The sequence below is a fragment of the Trachurus trachurus genome (assembly GCF_905171665.1).
Source record: "Trachurus trachurus genome assembly, chromosome: 20".
Classification (NCBI taxonomy): Eukaryota; Metazoa; Chordata; class Actinopteri; order Carangiformes; family Carangidae; genus Trachurus; species Trachurus trachurus.
In genome coordinates this window covers 21,681,979-21,699,868 of record NC_139911.1, presented here as the reverse complement: position 1 = coordinate 21,699,868, position 17,890 = coordinate 21,681,979, and the positions used below count along the sequence as shown (strand labels likewise).

General features: G+C 43.3%; 1 protein-coding gene across 1 annotated transcript in view; it reads left to right on the top strand.

Annotated features, from left to right (window-relative positions):
• Positions 1-15,512, top strand: part of rps6ka3b (ribosomal protein S6 kinase, polypeptide 3b) — a 74,983-nt gene extending 59,471 nt beyond the window's left edge. The window contains exons 5-22 of the mRNA XM_083995860.1: positions 389-469; positions 645-724; positions 1,906-2,012; positions 2,115-2,152; positions 2,315-2,457; positions 3,857-3,927; positions 4,520-4,608; positions 5,458-5,522; positions 5,628-5,730; positions 5,890-5,999; positions 7,657-7,782; positions 7,895-7,984; positions 9,112-9,270; positions 10,133-10,294; positions 10,643-10,719; positions 10,940-11,057; positions 11,140-11,280; positions 12,030-15,512. Coding sequence (XP_083851986.1) covers positions 389-469; positions 645-724; positions 1,906-2,012; positions 2,115-2,152; positions 2,315-2,457; positions 3,857-3,927; positions 4,520-4,608; positions 5,458-5,522; positions 5,628-5,730; positions 5,890-5,999; positions 7,657-7,782; positions 7,895-7,984; positions 9,112-9,270; positions 10,133-10,294; positions 10,643-10,719; positions 10,940-11,057; positions 11,140-11,280; positions 12,030-12,152 — 1,883 coding nt within the window. The 3' untranslated portion in view covers positions 12,153-15,512. The remainder of the gene's footprint in view (positions 1-388; positions 470-644; positions 725-1,905; positions 2,013-2,114; positions 2,153-2,314; positions 2,458-3,856; positions 3,928-4,519; positions 4,609-5,457; positions 5,523-5,627; positions 5,731-5,889; positions 6,000-7,656; positions 7,783-7,894; positions 7,985-9,111; positions 9,271-10,132; positions 10,295-10,642; positions 10,720-10,939; positions 11,058-11,139; positions 11,281-12,029) is intronic.
• Positions 15,513-17,890: the final 2,378 nt, after the last annotated feature.

Sequence of the window (17,890 nt, the reverse complement as noted above, 5' to 3'; positions counted from 1 at the left end):
ATAACAGGAGCTAAAGATGGAGGAGAATGATGTTCAGCTCATGCACCATCTGCTGGTGAAAAAAATACAACCTGCTCCTTTAGCTCGTCTGTTTCCTTCTTCTCTCTTTTCTGACTTCCTCTTTGTTTGTGTTTTTTCCTCTTTCTCAGTTTGTTTGTTTCTTCCTTCCTTCCCTTTTCTTCCTATTTTCTCTCTTGTTGCGTTTCTTCTGCTTTTCTCCCTGTGATCCTGCTTGTCGTCGCTGCCATCTCGGCGCCTCTCCAGCCCAAACAGAAACTCAATAAGGGAGAGGCTGTTTTATTTTGGCTTTTCAGTAAGAGCTTTATCTGCTGATGTATGTGTTTTCCACTCTCTCTCTCTCTCCCTCTCTCTCTCTATGTGTACTCAGTGCGTGACCGGGTCAGGACTAAGATGGAGAGAGACATCCTGGTGGAGGTCAACCATCCCTTCATCGTCAAACTGCACTACGGTGAGTCAGACAATAACAGACCTCCCTGATGAGTCACCAGCTCCGCTCCAGCCAATCAGAGCTCATTGCTCCTCTTTTAGCAAGCAACAAAGCTGGCAGTGGAAACGTTCAGCAGGCAGGGAACTTCTCCGATCTTATCTAAATTCACTTTCCTCTGTTTCCTTCCTTCCTGCAGCGTTTCAGACGGAGGGGAAGCTCTACTTGATCCTGGATTTTCTCAGAGGAGGAGATCTCTTCACTCGTCTCTCTAAGGAGGTGACACCTGCTTCACCTGTTTCAGCTCGAGAGCATTAAAAAACTAACATGCAGGAGATAGAATTAATCAGAATGTATGAAGTCAGACTCATAAGAAATAGACGGAGAAAAGGAATCGGGTGAAGTGAGGTGTAGACTGGCAGTGTTGGGAAAGTCCACTTTCTACATGAACTAGTTCAAAGTTCAGTTCACAAATTTTAAAATGAACTAAATTATGAACTAAGTTCACGGGTCCAAAAATGAACTAGTTCATAGTTTTTTTTGTTTGTTTTTTTTCAGTACATTGCTGCAAGCTATTATTTAAAAAAAGAAAATTGCCACAGCCCATATAGAACCACAGAGAGCAATAACTTTATCAAACTATGTGTCAGATTTCATCTTCGTATCCAGTTTTGAATCCTTATCCAACCAGGGTTTACATTAGCGCTGCAACACTGTGGTGGCTGGTGTTGTTTTCCGCTACATATTAATGAGCGATCGTTCATTGAACATGAACAAAAACGCTGATGGCCCACATCCAAACCCCAAACCACACAGTGACCAGCAGTACTTCCTGTTGCTAATCAGCTCTTCATTTTAATACTCCATATTATACCATGGATGGGATATTTCAGCACACAGGCACAATTTCCATTATTTTTTCCCACTATATATTTTGTTAATTAATTACACATTTCATCAACATTGTGCTGTTTTGCCTGATGCAATGATTTTTCAGCACACTTTCAGTACCCAGAGGTAACACATAGGTTGGGAACATTTGGTGTAGACTAGTTAGCACAGTTTGACAAAGGTGAGGATGGATCCTGTCAATGTTACACACTCCGCTTCACAGGAGTTTCAGCACAACACAAGTATGAAAACGATTGAACTTGTACTTGTACAAACAAGAAAAAGATTCAGTACGCACATTTCCTGTAAAAGATGCTTTAATTTTTATTTTTTATTTTTTTTTACCTCAGATTAATTTAAAGCTGCACTACATAACTGTGTGGGTGCTCCATTTTCTGCAAACTAAGACTGAGCATGTTGTGTAAGGCAACACACAATACCACAGCAATGTCACTGTCCATTAACATGAATATACAGCACTGTTTGTTCACCGAGGTGCTGATGTTGAATAGCAGTGGTATGCTGTGACGTTCAATGCAACAATAACATAAATTTGTGTTGTGTTGCAGGTGATGTTCACAGAGGAGGATGTGAAGTTTTACCTCGCTGAACTCGCTCTGGCACTCGATCACCTTCACAGCCTCGGCATCATTTATAGAGATCTCAAGCCTGAGAAGTAGGCACACACACACACACACACTGAGACTCAGAGTCATGCTGCATTTTTCCCCCTCCAGACATTTCCTTCAGAATACAAAAAGCATTTCTGTCGTTTCAGCATCCTGCTGGATGAGGAGGGACACATCAAGCTGACCGGTGCGTAATGTAACACTTCAAAGATTGTGTTTCCTCTGGTGTGTGTCTGCTTCAGTTGTTCATTTCAGCCGCTGCGTGCCACACTTTATCACTGAGGTCTGTTTGCATATCATATTTTCACTGCTGTAAATGAAGATAACGCTCTGGTTTGTGTGTGTTCAGACTTTGGCCTCAGCAAAGAGTCAATAGACCACGAGAACAAAGCCTACTCCTTCTGCGGCACCGTGGAGTACATGGCTCCTGAGGTGGTGAACAGGCGAGGACACACACACAGCGCCGACTGGTGGTCGTACGGCGTGCTCATGGTGAGGGGACGCTGCTCGCTCATTGGTCACACTGCAGGCCCACAGGCTGCAGGGAGGGAAGGGTTGTCATGACGCTCCCTGCTAATTGTGTGGGTTAGGGTTAGTTTGATAATTAACTCGGCCTCAAATAGTCGGGTCAGTGAAATGTGAAGGTGTAACGCCTTAAAGAAACCCAGTGGAGAAGTTCTGATGCTGTCTGCATTTTGGATCCTGTTCCACGCCGCATATTTAAAAAAAAACTTGGAATAAAAAATGAAATAGAATTGGAGATTGAGCTTTTTAAACATCAGTGTTTGATTTGTTTTTAAATTGGAAATTGGGCTGCAAATACTAATTTTATTTCCAATTAAGATGACAGTTGTTTTATCTGCTTTAAACTGTAAACAGTAAAAGGAAAACATCAAATCTTCAAAGTGAAGAACTTGGAACTAAAGATTATTCAGTATATTTGCTTAAAATCACTCCATGAATCAGTTATTAGAAGAGTTTCTTTTTTTGTAATTCAAGTTTTTATTTCTTTTATCTCTGGTGTTTGACAGTAGAACATTTTACATTGTGAGACATCTTAGGCACATTACATGTAGCATCAGTGGCATAGCAAAACAAGAAAATAAAAGTACCATATTCGTAAATGATGTATAGGGGACATATTGATGCATTTACATAGCTGGAGAGCATATACTGTACATACAACATGTTGGATACACTCAGGAAAAGGTTTTCAAGCTGTAGGTTCATCAGTCAATGTGATGTGAGTCCAAAACAAGTCCCAGACTGGTGCCTTGATCTTATTCCTGTTATTCATCTTGTTGAGCATATGAAGCTGTTTTAACCATAATGTTTATCCACTCTTGTAGTTCAGAGGGTATTAGAAGAGTTTCAGCCATTTCATTCAATTTTACTTTTCCAGCATCTGTTATGAACTTGATTTGTGCCCAATAATTACAGACCATTTATTGGAGTATTTTATATAATGTATCTTACAATGATGTATAGGCTACAATAGTTGGCACTACACAGTCACTGTCACACAACACATCTGGACACTCCACACTCTATATTGGACTAGATATGGAAAGTTAACATAGAACTTGGCCACAAATCATTGACACTATGACCTCAGTTGATTACAGTGATGCCAATGTATCCAAAATAATATACAATCTTTACACTGTGTGCTTATGTGTAACAAAGCTACAGAAGCACATTGTACTTTAAAGCTTGAGAGTTATTTACTGGGAGTTCTTCATTGAAATTAATATTATTATATTGTTGTATGCATGTATTTATTTATTTATATTTTATTGCATTAAGCCTGTAACCTCCAGAGTTTACAGCAGCAGCTGAGTGTCAGACATGTGAATCTCACTGTGGTGGTGCTCTCTTCTCTTTCTTCCAGTTTGAGATGCTGACGGGAACACTGCCGTTTCAGGGAAAAGACCGGAAAGAGACCATGACCATGATCCTCAAGTAAGACGCTCCACACTGCCGGAAAAGTCCGATATAGTCGCCACCTAACAGCTTTTATTACAGCTTACTGTACATCAGAGAGAGACTGACAGCCCCCCTCCCTCCACAGAATCAGCCCAGGCGGAAGTGAAGGATTTATAATAGAGGAGATAAAGTGCAGCTCTCAGGAGGGAGAGGAGGATGAGGATGGACAGAGCAGAGGAGGGATAGGAGGGCTGGACTGGGAGTGTGCTGGTATCCATTTAGAACAGTGAGGGAGGGGACAGAGGAGGGGAAAGAAGATTTGGAAGAAGAGAAGAGAGAAAGTCTAATTATGTTTGAGATAATGGGAGAAAAAAAACAAAGGAGAGGAAATATTAACCCCTCCTGTTTCCTCTGTCGTCTCTCTCAGCCTCTGACTGTAGAAACTGCTGAGCAGACTCTCTGTACTCTGCTGACTGTGTTTCCTGTGTGTGAGACATATTATCGTCTAGTCTTTCAGATACTTTCATTTTGGATATGCAATATGGACATTTGATGACAGCTCCTCAGTAATAAACCCACAGCCTTCAGTCTCACCCCCCCCTCTCTGTGTCTCTCTGTGTCTTCGCAGGGCCAAGCTGGGGATGCCACAGTTCTTGAGTTCAGAAGCTCAGAGTCTCCTCAGGAACCTTTTCAAGCGCAACCCTGCCAACAGATTAGGTCTAACTCACTGTTTTATCACTGCTTTGTGTTGAACTGCAGCCAAGTGCATCATTTGCTCCCTGATTGAATCAATGAAGGCGCCTCACATCTTAAGACACAGTTGCTCACCTCCTCCAGACAAAGCAGGACACTGTTGTTATTGAGTCACTGCAGAAAACAAGGAGGAGGTGGATTTCACTCTCACTCTTTCCAGCGTAATCACACGAAAGCCTGCCGGGGCTCATTTAGGAGTTTAGAAGAACTCGCACACCATCTTCCATCCATCCTTGACTCACTACAGTACCAAATGTGGATGGACTATTTATTTTGCTAGTGGTGCTTTCTGTTTGTTTTAGTCAATCCACAACCTAGACCACCTGGTTGTATCTGTGCTAAGTATTTTAGGATCCCCACATCACTGCAGCAGCTGCTCACACACACTTGGTTCAGACCTGTGGCTTCAAAGTGTTTTCCACACATAAGGTCCAGTTACAGGCGGAATAGTCACTGTCTGTAACTCAGGTTCAGTGAACTTGAACAGTATCTTCTCAATGGAGACCAGGGTTATCCGAAAATCTTTTTTATTTTGAGTACATTATGTTGAGACAGTGACAGATAAATCTGCTGCTGAAAATGGTGAAATAAACAAATGCTGTTTCTTAATAACTGTCTCTTGATAAAACAATAAAACAGATCAAATGAGGTGTTCTTTAAAGGATTCATCAGGAAGCAGTGGGCTCTGACAGTGGCTCAGTATTTGTCTGTGGGGGTTAGACAGTGATGCTGTGATGTACAGAGCAGTCACTCTGCCCCCTGCTGGTCTGTCGCGTGCTGCTCTGGACTCACTGCTCGTGTGTCTCTTTGCAGGAGCTGGACCAGATGGAGTAGAAGAGATCAAGAGACACCAGTTCTTCAGCACCATCGACTGGAATGTCAGTGTTTTTCACTCAGAGACACAGAAACAAACCTGGACTGAATATATTTCTTTCATTATTTTGTCTTGACTCTGTTTCATCCTGGCTCTTCTCTCTCCACAGAAACTCTTCCGCAGAGAGATCCCTCCTCCTTTCAAGCCGGCTTCAGGACGACCTGATGACACTTTCTATTTTGATCCGGAGTTCACAGCTAAAACACCCAGAGGTGCCCAACTGTCATTTCACCTCCTCCTCCTCCTCCTCCTCCTCCTCCTCCTCCTCCTCCTCCTCCTCCTCCTCTTTACTCAACACTGAACTACATTCTCAATGAAGTCTCATTTGATTGAGCGGTGAGGATTAACAGCTGTTCCCGTGTCTGTCTCAGACTCTCCAGGGGTTCCTCCAAGCGCCAACGCCCACCAGCTGTTCAGAGGATTCAGTTTTGTGGCCATAACAGAGGAGGAGACACAACCACTACCCAATGCTATTGTTAAGGTACAAGCACACACTGGTTGTATAGATGTAGACCTTCCAGAGGTTGATATCACTTGTAAAACAAGCTGTCAGACACAGGGACTAATGAGCCAGGTCAATGAATAAGCAGACATGCCCTGAGGCCCCATTCAGGCCAGGTGTTAACATCTGTCTCAGGTGATCTGATCACAAGTGATCTACGTTGAGGAGTGAATGAATCCAAGATGCAGCGAGAGAGCTGATCACTCAGGGCCTCATTCTTTTAGCAGAGTGAACACATCCTGAACACACTGAAGGAGCAACAACTCTCCTGATGTCCTCTACTATTTCAAATAGATTAAAGGGATAGTTCAACATTTTAGCAAATCAGCCCATTGCCATAATAAATAATAATAATAATAATAAATGTTTAGCAGTAGGTTCGTCACCTTTAATTGTCGGTGCAAGCTATTTTTAGAATGGCGGAGCAGAACCGCAAGCTGCTCGGAGCTACACTACGGAGGCTAATGGAATTTCTTGGTTTTCCTCATCAAACTCATCAAATACACAATCCAACAAATCCAAAAACACTCTGGTGGACAAGTTGTGACCTGCACATTCATCACACTATGAGATAATAACGGAACGTTACGAGACACAATTGTTTTCAAGGAAAATGCAGACAATGTTTGCCAAAAAACTGCCTCCGATGGGAACACGCATCAGCGGTTTTGCATGAATTTGCCTCGAAAACAACGTTATTATCTCATAGCGTGGTGAATGTGCAGGTCACAACTTGTCCACGAGAGTTGTTTGATTGTGTATTTGATGAGTTTGATGAGGGAAACCAAGGAATCCCATTAGCGTAGCTCTGAGCAGCTCGCGGCTCCTTAGGGATTGGCAATGGGCCAATTTGCCAAAATGTTGAACTATCCCTTTAAACTTAACTTTATAACCCTAACCCACAGTAATTTATTGAACTCCTCCTTGCCCATTTCTATATCTCTCTGTCTCTCTCTCACTTCCTTGTTCTCCCTCATTCACGTCTGTTTATTTGCATGTAAAGCTGGGAGGTGAGATCCAATCACAAGTGGCCTCAGGCTTGAACTGTTTGTGTTTAGAGCTGACCACTTCACTGAAGGTAAATTTCAACAGCAGGCCTGAACAGGGCCTGAGATATAATGCTGTCACATCGTCATCAGCCCCTATGGTGCAACAACAGTAACATTACAACAGTAATGAGTGGACCAACACGTGATCACTGGACCGTAACTGCAGTGCAGCTTCATTCATAGCAGGAATTTGTGTTATTGAATGCTGCTGCTGCACAGTGAAAGGAAAGGAGGACACATAGAAACTGAAACAGAAATCATTTCCATTATTCTCCCAGTTTGCTGATCGTTAACTGCAGGGCATTAGTGAGTAACTCCAATTGGGTCGTGCAAGTGTCTGAGGCTGAAAGACTGTAGATTACTGATAATGTGCCAGATGCACTCAAAGCTCCTGAAAAAGCCACTAAGTGGACGTCAGTTTGAGATTATTTTGTAATGAATAAATAAATAGCCGTCAACAAAAGCTTTCAATAGGACGCATCCAAACAACACCCACCCACAAAAGTGCTTATTTCTGCGAAGCGACACTGTAACACCCTCAATTATCAACACTGATATAATATTTATCTTTGTGTCTTTGTATGTAGCAGCTGCACCGAAGCACATCGCAGTTCTCAGACGCCTACGAGATCAAAGAGGACATCGGCGTCGGCTCCTACTCCATCTGTAAACGCTGCGTACACAAAGGAACTGGCATGGAGTACGCAGTCAAGGTAAAAAAAAAAAAAAAAAAAAAGACACATGGCATCCGTGCACGGTGGTTTGCAGTGTAACGTCTGCTTCCTGCTTTTCAACACCGTTAACGTCCGTTTGTCCGTTTCACAGATCATCAACAAGGCCAAGAGAGACCCGTCGGAGGAGGTGGAGATCCTGCTGAGATACGGACAGCACCCCAACATCATCACCCTCAAGGACGTGAGTCACACACACACAACCAGTGGTCAATAATCCTGTGGTTCTAACGGTTTTACGTGATTCAAGTGAAATCCACCCTCAGCGTCTGACTGTGAACATCTGCTGTCTTTACTTTAAGGTGTTGAACCGTTCATCACTGGACAGATTAAGATTAAGAAACAATGTCCTGTTTCGATGCTAACGGCTTCACTCGAGTTTCACTGTTTCTCTGACTCAGTCTTAATTAGAGTTAAAAATATAATTTTGCTGCTGGGTGAAAATTTCCTCACTTGCATCAGTTCCAGTAACAAAAGACAGTTTTATCTGTATTCATGTATTTGTTTAGTTCCTGTGTTGAGAAGGCTGCTGCACACATGATTCAGCCCTTTGTCCAAACACCAGAAAGAAAGTGGTTTTCAGGAGCTTTTTCATTTCAGTTGATTCATTATCGAATCAGTACATCTATGCTTTACTTCCTCTCTGCTGCTGTGGCGCTCTGAATTTCACAATTTTAATAAGAAGAAATATCCCACTTACTCTAAAGTCAGCGATCAGAAGGGCGTTGTGTTATTCAACACTTCACTACATGATAAAAATGTCATAATTGCAAGTCTATGGTCCAAACAATGATAATTCTCCTTTTTTTCACACATTTTTCTCTTCTTACTCTTCTTATACAGTAATAGATCAAGACTATACCTTAAATCATGGAATTCATCTGAAACCATTTCATTATATATGAATGACTTTGGTCTTGGAGACATTTGGAGACTGCGAAATCCAACTATTAGCAAATTTTCACACTTTTCACATATTCACCACCACACATGCTCTCTCTCAACGTTTTGTTAGTGAAGTCCATTGTGTTGCACCAAAATACAGAGTTGAGCACTTAGCAGTACATGTGTTGATTATTTCATTGATTAATCTGTCTATTGAAAATTGTGAACATTACCCTTAGATATCAGGAAAAAAATGATACAAATTTTCAATTTTCAAATTGTTCTAATCTTTATTTTCAGCCTCTTTCATGTCTGAAACTGTGACATCGAGTGAAATGTGAATGACTGTGAGTGGATGAGTTCATTAACAGAGCAGCCAGTGACTAAACTGTAGTGACTCAGTGTTGATCTGTTTCCACGTCGTAGGTGTATGACGACGGGCGCTCGGTGTTCCTGGTGACGGAGCTGATGAAAGGAGGCGAGCTGCTGGACAAGATCCTCCGACAGAAGTTTTTCTCCGAGAGAGAGGCCAGCGCTGTTCTCTACACCATCACCAAGACACTGGAGTATCTGCACGTGCAGGGGGTACGTCACTGAACCGCCGGATTCTGGACTCATGATGCTTCATGTACGACAGGGAGACGAGACAGTGGAAGTTGGGCTGTGTGTGTACACACAGATTACAGCTGTTCACTCATAATTACAGCTGTTCGGTGCTAGAGGTGCATTTAATTAGAAAAACGTCATTTTAATCATTGGTAGAATTCACGCTGAATTAATTTGGTGTGTTTCCCAGTGACAGGCTGGAGGAAGCAGTGACTGGGTAAATGTGGGTGTGATTAGTAAGAGGAAGCACAGAAAGTAAAGTGTCAGCTCTGCTCTGTCATAATGACTCTGAAAAGCTTCCTGGAAAGAAATGTGTAGTTCTAATTACAGGAAAAATCAAGTACAAAATAAAGAGTTTAATTTTTCAATTCCTCAATTTAAACCCCATTTATTCTTCCTTTATTTATTATTGGAAGTTTTGTTTTGTGTAGTTCAGCTGTCCTCGCAATTAAAGTTCACATTGAGAAATAACTGCAGATGTCACAACTGGTCTAACTGAAATGTTTTTGCAACATTTCCTTTAATGTTGCTATGACAGTTGGGAGCGATACAAAGGCATCGGCCTCTATGTTTACTGTAACTGTTTGGTTGCCTTTAAAAAACCTTTTGGATACTTCATCTTCTCACCACTAAAAGGAAGGCTGTAATCTAAGACAAAAGGCTTTTATCTACACAAACCAAATTAAAGCATTTTCAGAACACAAACAATTTTCCCAGTTCAGCAAAACAGTGTAAATAATATAAAGTTATGTCCAAGTTGGTTTGGTGCTGACACTGCACAGTAAACAGTGACTATAACCTGAAGAGTATCTGTTATCATGTCCTCCATGTGTGTCTGCAGGTGGTGCACAGAGACCTGAAGCCCAGTAACATCCTCTACGTGGACGAGAGCGGGAACGCCGAGTCCATCAGGATCTGTGACTTCGGCTTCGCCAAACAGCTGAGAGCGGAGAACGGCCTGCTCATGACACCGTGCTACACCGCTAACTTTGTGGCTCCAGAGGTAGGTCAGCTGTCCCTGTGATAATGCTGATTCGTCCCCGCCACCTTTATACTGATGTCAGATGATCATTTTAACTCCTCATGTTGTTAGTTATGAGATGAACATGAGCTGTCAGGATGAAGGGAGGACGTGGTGAATTGAATGAGCTGATGTTTTCTACTTGACTTGTGGTGATGAGTTTCTGGATTTCTGGATTTCACAGCTCAGTCTGAAGTTGTATATCTTGTGAGGCGTTCAAGTATATAAATAAATGTGTGCCTGAAAGTTTGGAATGAGATCATTTTCTAGGTGTGTGTTGAAGCTCTTTGTCCCAGATGTTGATGTACATGCTGTGTGTGTTTGTGTCAGGTGTTGAAGAAGCAGGGTTACGATGCTGCCTGTGACATCTGGAGTCTGGGAGTCCTGCTCTACACCATGTTGACAGGGTTGGTGCTGACTTTGGTCCTTACCTTTCTCAGTGATGTCACTTTAGTTTAATTAAATAAATCAGTTTAAAAGAGTTTGTTCAATTAGTGGTCTCATCATTGATTAATCTGCCATTTTTTTCTAGTTACCAATTGATCATTTGTTTGTGAACTGCTGCACCTATATAAAATAATCTTTGTCTCCCTCTCCTGCTCCTTCTGTCCCCTCCTCTGTCTCCAGCTTCACTCCCTTTGCCAACGGTCCTGAGGACACTCCAGAGGAGATCTTGGCTCGTATCGGCAGTGGGAAGTTCTCCCTCAGTGGAGGATACTGGACGTCTGTCTCTGCTGAGGCCAAGGTGAGGACACATGGCTCCTCTTCGTCTCCCAGTCAGGCTCTGTTTGCTGTGCGTTGACTGTGTGACCTCTGTCTGTCCTCAGGACCTGGTGTCTAAGATGCTGCATGTGGACCCCCACCAGAGGCTGACAGCGGGCCAGGTCCTCAGACACCCCTGGGTGACACACAGAGACCAGCTGCCTAAGTACACCCTCAACAGGCAGGACGCACCGCACCTCGTCAAGGTGACGCACGCATGGGCACACACACACACACACACACACACACACACACACACACTGTATGAAACAGACTGGTCACGTCCTGTTCCTGTTGGACTGGTGCTGGGAAGAATCTTCTAAATCCTCCAAAATCCTCCAGCAGCAGCGGCGCTGGACGTGACTCAGACCGGACCGCTGCTGCTGCTGGAGATTTTAGTCCCTGTTAGTTGTTATGGAAACAACACAGACATTTACATGCTGCGGAGCATTAATCCAGTTCACCCCAGGCACAAAGCAGATTAAAAACATTTCACAATAAAAGCGTGAAGATGAGTGTGAAGAAAGGATGAAGCCGAAGAGTCAGAGTCATGACCGACCAGTTCAATGAGCCATGAAGAATTCTATGTGTCAGTGTCGACTCTTCTTCTCTTCATTAGTCAGAAGTGAGACATTGATCCTGTTCCTGAGTGGTTTTGTGAAAGAGACATAAAATAATGTACACACAGGATTTTGGTTAGCATATTTCATACCAAGGGGCAACTCAATGTGCTTTACATTAAAGCTCCAGTTGGTAAGGTGATGAAAGTGAAAGTAAACTCTGCGACTTGGTAGGAAATTTCAAGACAATACACCTTTATGAACCTCTGCCAAGCGTTCATAAATAAACAATAGAATTCTTTAATAGATAAATAATAGAATCTGAATGCTAGATGTCACTGTTTTCCCCTCATTTTACACACTGGACCTTTAACTTTGACATTACATTTCTGCAGGGAGCGATGGCAGCCACCTACTCAGCCCTCAACAGGAACGTCCCCCCGGTCCTGGAGCCGGTGGGCTGCTCCACTCTGGCCCAGCGGAGGGGGGTGAAGAAGATCACCTCCACCGCTCTGTGACCTTTAACTGCCCCCCCCCCCCCCCCCCCCCCCACCTCCACCTCCTCCCATCAACTCTGACCTCGATCTGACCTCCGCCGGACCACCACCCCCTCCCCCTCCTGTCCACTCCGGTCCAGTCCGGCGGGACAGACTACTGATGGACCTGGGAACCGCTAACGCCAAATAGGAGCACAGAGAGCACCACTGACCCCCCCTCCTCCCCTCCCCACCTCCCCTCCCTGTCCTGCACCTTAATGGACTCTTCCGATTGGATCTTCTGCTGTCTTACTGTAGAGTCTCAGCTGTGGTGTCACTGATCGACGGCGGACTCAGCTGTAACGACGACCCGTCGACTCTTTTCCCGCCGCGGAGGCCGAGTCCTCCTGCGGCGTTTTTGCTTTGGACAATCAGCGCGTCAGGAAAATGAAAGTACTGTATTTATTTACTTCAACAGGGGGGAATCTGAACATAGGAACATGGTAATCTAATGTATGCATTTAAAGAGCTAGGATCATGTTATTATAGTGGCGTCACAGTCGTGCGTAGCTGTAGATCCTGCATTTCAACCTCAAGTAGCCTCTGAGATGACGGCGTCTACAGAACAGGACAGAGGGCGTGAAGCAGCGCACAGGAACGTTCACCTCAGCGAGCAGAGCAGCCTCCAGACGTGTTTCTTCACATTTGCCAGAAAATCTCCAAAAATCTTAGTGTGAGAGGGGAAACATCTGGTCGTTCCTGATGTTTCTGAATGAAGACAAGTCTCAGGATTTGTTCAGAAAATGAACTTCAGTGCATCAGAGTCGAAGACGTCCGGCCTCCAGTATTTAACCTTTTAGGTGATGAACAAAACAAAATTGCCTCAGTCCAACAGTCTCTACACATTATTCTGTTTGAGTCAAAGTGTCAATTGGCCACCAGCCCAGAAACGTAGAGAAAAGTCACCGGCAGTTGTAGATTTTAGTGTTTGTCGACAAATCTGATGGAAAAACCAAAACCAACAGTTTGTCGGTTTGACTCTTAAACTTTAATCTTTTAGTTTTTTTATCAAACAAACAGGAAGAGATGGAGTGTTTGCAGGGAACTATCTACAAAGCTATGCTGTGTCAGTGTTGGGTTGGTATATGGGATTTGGTGACAAGAAGAAAAATATATAGAATGACCAGACTTGGCATTTAAATAACAGTGAGCTGTTAGGACCATCCTCAGTGTGAGAGGTGAAACAGATACAGATAGAGGTTTTCTTTTGGTTTAGTTTTTTAGTTTTTTCAGCCATTCTCACTCAACATGTGAGAAGAATCTCATCAATGAAAGGGAACAAACACTGTCTACATTTTTAGCTTCACTTCTAAGCTTCACAAGGCAAGTTCAGGCTGTGAACGCCCCCTGGTGGCCACAGCATGCCTGAATATTAATATAACTTGATGCACTTGACTAAATGTATGCAAAGTGCCGGCAGTGGCAGCAATATAAGGAGGAAATTCAGTGGTGGAAAAACAAACAAAGTGGTATAGTTTTACTCTTAAAGTTCAGTGTTTAACCTCCAGAGCTCAACGTAATTTATGCAAATGAGAATGGACAGTATCTTTCAGGCTGGTGGGATCTTGCCTTGTGCAGCTTTAACGCGCCAGTGAATCTAAATTGAGGTTGAAGAAACACTCTGAGGCTTCAGGTGCTACTACATGGCTTTAACTGAAGGAGACGGGTGATGAGAGGACGTGTGGGTGCATCACTCTCCAGACCGGCAGCAGCCACACCAAACAGACAGCAGGACTGAGCTCACAGCTCGTTACCCAACGAGCAGACAACATACTGGATGGAGCTAAAAGAAAGGAACCAGCTTCCTGCTGCCGCCGCTGGTCTGAGAGCACCTGAACCTTCTGTAGGAGCCGCCCCATCATCTCTGTATGTGCAGCCCACACGGAGCTGAACTGTAAATACAAACACGTCGAGCAACTCAGGTTTCTATGAATCAAGACAATGCAGTTTTCTATGTCTAGGAGGAGGGAGGGGGACAGAGGAAAAAAAAAAAAAAGCACACAACTGTGAGTGATGGGAGGTGAGCAGGACACACAGGCTCAGACCGGTCACGCTGCGCTTCGTCTCTGTGGTCGTTCATCTCTTCAGTGTCGTCCACTCGAGCGAGTGGTGGCGTTGTTGTCCAAGCAGATGTGTCAGTGTGTGTGTGTCTGCTGTCTGCTAAACCCTTTAAACTCAGCTGTGTAGCAGAGAAACCACATTCACATCTACCTGTCATGTAACCAAATCAGGAGTTAAGGAGTTACTTCACCCAAACCACTCAAAGAAAACCACTTCAAGGTTACACATTGCGTCATGGGAGATTTTTTCACCACCTGGCTCAAGCAGAAACTCCTCACAGTGACGTGTGGATTTTTTCTATTAACAGTGAATAATTCTCTGTTTTCTTTTCATCTAAAGGCAGAAATCTGAGTCAGATTTGTCCAAATTCAAAAGAATCTGCTGAATATTGATCACCAGTGTGTTCTCCTTCCGCCTGCTGCGTCACAGGTTGTATAAGTGTGCGTTGTTCACACTTCACCCAAACAGTCACCTGATCAGACAACATTATCTCAGTGTGTTTCACAAAATGGAAGCAATTTAAGCAAATTAACATTTTAAACCAAGTCTCTGTGGTGCTGCAGCTCTCCTCAGTGTTTGGAGTTCAGATAACAGCACAATAAACTGATAATTAACACTGTTTCCATGACAGTGAGATAAGATTTAAGGCTTCCCATGCAGCTGTGTCCTTCAGAGTGGGTTTCTCTGTAGTTTGGGTGAACTGCTCCTTTAGCTCGGACCAACACATCACACAGTGAGCTGCTGGGTGTGAGCTGTGTGATCTCATCGTTCAGGGCGTCTGTTCTGTGCTTTGCCTTCTCTCCTTACCTGTGTGTGCCTCTGCTGCAAAAACCTCCCCACACCTGTCGTGTCGGCGAGGAGGAGGACTGAAGACAATCAGCGAGCACTGACCTTATAAAGACGAAACAAAACAAAAGAGCAACTTCCTCTTCCTCCAGAAGTGGTGCATCTGTAACATGAACATGAATGATTATGTGTAGGTGAATGATTGAAAACTGCTCCTCCCTCCCTCCCTGCGCTCGCGTGAACGTCTGTCAACATAAAGGGACAAAACGTCGCGGCTCGGACACAAATGTTTGACTTTCTTTTATTTTCTATATCAAATGAAATATATAAGTGTTGATCTCTGCCTCGTCTCTCCATGTACAGCTCTGGGATAAAGGAATGTAAAAGGAATGATTCTTTTTTTTCTGTAATTATAAACAGGGGAATAGCTTTCTCTCTCTCTCTCTCCCTCTCCCTCTCCATCTTCCTCCTCCTCTTTCTGATCCTGTCAGAGACGCATTCAGCCCTGCTGCTACGCCAGCTCTCTGTTTTTGTACCTGCAGTGAGAGTTGGACTTTCTATTAAAATGATAAATAAAAAGGATAATCAGTAACACGAGATGACTGACTGGTCACTGCACTCTGTAGGTCAGGCAGGTCCAATCAAGAGCTCACAGTTCGACCAATCAGCTGTCTGAAGGCGGAGATCAGTTGATTAAATGAGTCAGGTCTGGCGTGCTGCTGCTCAGCTGGAACACAAACCTGCAGCCACACTGGTCCTTTGTGGGATAGTGTGGACACGTTTGTTTTTAAAGAGGAAATTCACTGAAAATAGAAACAACTAGCTTAACAACCAGCTTCACTGATCCAGATCAGAGCTCATCAGTCGTGTTTATTGTTTCAGTTCACACATCATATGTGAAATTGACTTTTTGCACAATGACTGAGGATATTAAACCAGGTCTGGAGCCCAGAGTCTGGAACCAGTAGGATTCATCCTGGGGTCCTGGACCCAGACCCCAGCAGGGCCTGAGGGAGAGTCTGGTCTGATGAGACACAACGTGAAGACCCAACAGAACATCTGGTTAGACTAAAGACGTCGGCTCAGACACTTTACATCTGGAGGGAGACTGAGACACACTGCTGAACGCAGATCCAGGTGAGCACAGGTAACCAAGGCGACGGGGTGTGTGTACATCATTTCACAGAGAGCACAATCAGATGATGATCAATAGATTTAGAATAAAAATAATCAGTTTGAGGTTTGATCTCAGTTCCATAAAGAGGCGAAAGCAGAGAATGAAGACACAGAGCTGAGGGATCAGTGGTGTTTCCCTTTAATGACATAAGAACATAAAAAAAGACATGAATGAGGCTGCAGAGACAAATCAACCTGCACAAGTAAAAAAAAGAAAGAAACTGATCAATGTGCATGGAACAAAGATTTTTTTTATCAAAACATATTTTCTTGTCAGAAATAAAAACATTAAAACATATTAAATGATGGTTGAAAACAGATCTCAGTGTTTCTGCCCAAACTCAGTTAACGCACCTTTAACCCTCGTTTTATCCTCCAAAACCTTCATAAACAGAAACTCAGGTCTCTGAAGAGTTTTTAAAAAGTTAGTCTTTTAATTTTTTTATTTTTTTATTTTTTTTAAGGTACAGGGGTTTTAAAAATAAAATTCATAAAACAAGTGTTTGGATGTAACGTCTGAGTTTTTAAATCCACATTTGTGAAGGACGAACAGACAGACAGGACCAGACACTCGTCCTCAGTGGATCTCCATCTGTGGAAATAAACCTGAGGGGTCATAATAATACAAAAAAAATAATTAATTCATAGTCTATGTAATAATTTCTTCTCAATTATATATTGATTGATATCACTGGGCTGTATCACATTGTGCAGTTGTGTGTCTTTTGATTTTGGGACATGCTGCTGAAACATGTGAGAAACGACTGCAACACAACTCTGGCTGTGGAAAAACTTAATTTCCCACTCAGTCTGAGAATAGAACTGGATTTATTTTACACAGGACATTGATGGACGCTACAGGGACGGCACTCTGTCAAATGACACAGACTATGGCAAAGTCAGAAATATAAAACTCTCATTCAAAAATCCCTCAGTGTTTAAACAAAAGGAGCAGGTTAAAAACCAAACAGAAACACTGAGGCAAACAGCTGCAGCCAACAACATCCTGCTCCACAGTCACATCACTGTCTCAAGGTTCCAGCCATTTGGTCTTTATGACACTAAACAGACTAAATACACCTGATGGATTTTCACATTAAAGGGATAGTTCAACATTTTGGCAAATTGGCTCATTGCCATAATCCCTATAGTTTTAGCAGTAGGTTTGTTACCTTTAATTGTCGGTGCAAGCTATTTTTAGAACAGCGGAGCAGAGCCGTGAGCTGCTCAGAGCTACGCTACGGAGGCTAATGGGATTTCTTGGTTTCCCTCATCAAACTCATCAAATACACAGTCCAACAACTCCATACGCTCTGGTGGACAAGTTGTGACCTGCACATTCACCACGCTATGAGATAATAACACAACGTTACCAGACAGAGTTGTTTTAGAGGGAAATGCAGAGACTGCTTGCTGAAAAACTGCAGCTGATAGCAACAGGAGTTGTTGGATTGTGTATTTGATGAGTTTGATGAGGGAAACCAAGAAATCCCATTAGCCTCCGTAGCGTAGCTCTGAGCAGCTCACGGCTCTGCTCCGCCATTCTAAAAATAGCTTGCACCGACAATTAAAGGCAACGAACCTACTGCTAAAACTATAGGGATTATGGCAATAGGCCAATTTGCCAAAATGTTGAACTATCCCTTTAAAAGCCTCCTAAAAAATGGAGTGCTGTGAAAAGTGTAGAGGAAATGTTG